Source organism: Austrofundulus limnaeus, unplaced genomic scaffold (assembly GCF_001266775.1).
Source record: "Austrofundulus limnaeus strain Quisiro unplaced genomic scaffold, Austrofundulus_limnaeus-1.0 Scaffold37, whole genome shotgun sequence".
In the NCBI taxonomy this organism is placed as follows: domain Eukaryota; kingdom Metazoa; phylum Chordata; class Actinopteri; order Cyprinodontiformes; family Rivulidae; genus Austrofundulus; species Austrofundulus limnaeus.
In genome coordinates this window covers 2,794,842-2,796,463 of record NW_013952439.1, presented here as the reverse complement: position 1 = coordinate 2,796,463, position 1,622 = coordinate 2,794,842, and the positions used below count along the sequence as shown (strand labels likewise).

The following is a 1,622-nucleotide window of genomic DNA, read 5'->3' as shown; positions in this document are numbered from 1 at the left end:
AATATGTGATCTATGATACAAATATTTAAATTCAGTTTCAGTTTAGTGAAATTCATTTTCAAACCAATGCCTTTAATTTCAAATTCTGCACATTCAGATTCAATCTGAACAATTCAAATCGGGGGATTCTGATGTTATCAGTCCATTAAATGGATGTTATTAGGCGTTATCAGTCCCATACAATGGTTTCAGAGGGTCCCTACTGTGCCTTCTAGACTTCAGACTGTCCCAACAGTGCCCCCTAGTGGGTTAATATATCAATGACAATGAATGTGTAAATAACCAAAAGATATTTTTGTCCATGCCTGGTGGTGATCCTTGCTCTTGCTGTCTGTGTCAGTCTCGGACCCTGGTCTCCCGCTCTGTGGTCTACCCATTGCAGTATTGGAAGGCTACAATATACTGCCATTGGAGGGCGGTGTCTTTAGCGCTAACCATGTCGTTTGCTCTAAGGTTAACCTTAGGGGTTTTATGCCTCATATTAACCAGCTGACAATCAGAAGCCATTCTATGGGACGGGGAACCTGCTAACCAGCACAGGCGGGACATTCTGAAGCCATTCTAAGCGGGTGCTCAAATTCAATTCCTACTGGCACAAGATTTATCCAATACACAACCCACATACTCAGCTCTACTGCTCATCCCACAAATACATGTTCCTTACAAATGTGGCACCATTTAAAAGCTAAATTAATAGACTTTGCAGTGATATAAGATTTATTGTGAAGAAACATTGTACAACCAAGAATCTACCAAACACTACTTTCCCTTTGTTCTGAATAAAGTTACCCATGACAGTTTCAGGTAAATGTTTAGTAACCGTTCACCTTCTGTCTCTGCTCAGATGCTTGTCAGCTCACTCTGGACCCAAACACAGCCTACAGACAGCTCTATTTGTCTCGAGGAAACCGAAAAGCCACCTTAAAGAGAGACGCCCAGTCCTACAGCGACAACGCCGCCCGGTTCGACTCGCTGCCACAGGTCCTGTGTAAGGAGCCCATCTCTTCAGGGGTCTACTACTGGGAGGTAGACTGGAGTGGGGAGGGGGCTGCCATTGGAGTCACCTACAAAGGCATCAAGAGGTCGGGCTACGGCGACGCCTGCCGCATCGGCTACAACCGCAAGTCCTGGAGTCTGTTCTGCTCCGACTCGTGCTACTCAGCCCGCCACAATAAGGACCAGATCGAGGTCAAAGCTCCTTACTCCTCCCGCATCGGGGTCTTCCTGGACCACGATGGGGGCGTTCTCGCTTTCTACGCTGTCGGAGAAACCTTGAGTCTCATCCACCGCTTCAAGGCCTCGTTTAGTGAACCTGTGTATCCTGGCTTCTGGGTTTGGTACGAGTCTGCCATCACCATCCTTCAGCTGTGATTGAATGACACACAACTAATGATCACTGCACAAGTCTGTACTGAAAACACTGCTCTGTGGTAATGTTTGTGTTTTAACAAGAGAGTTGTTGCTTCTTTGTTGTTTTTAGCACACAAAAAATGTGTTGATCGGGGGGAAATGTGATGAATGTGAATTTTTTTAAATCRGCAATATTACAAGGGATATAAAGTGAGCGGGCATTAACATTTTAATGATGAATTATCCAAAATGTAATGATTGAAATATAATAT

At 44.6% G+C, this 1,622-nt stretch overlaps 1 protein-coding gene across 1 annotated transcript in view; it reads left to right on the top strand.

Annotated features, from left to right (window-relative positions):
- ftr83 (finTRIM family, member 83) overlaps positions 1-1,622 on the top strand; it is a gene marked incomplete at its 3' end in the record, with an annotated part of 15,774 nt that extends 14,152 nt beyond the window's left edge. The window contains 1 exon segment of the mRNA XM_014006834.1: positions 845-1,622. Within this exon segment, the coding sequence (XP_013862288.1) occupies positions 845-1,371 (527 nt within the window).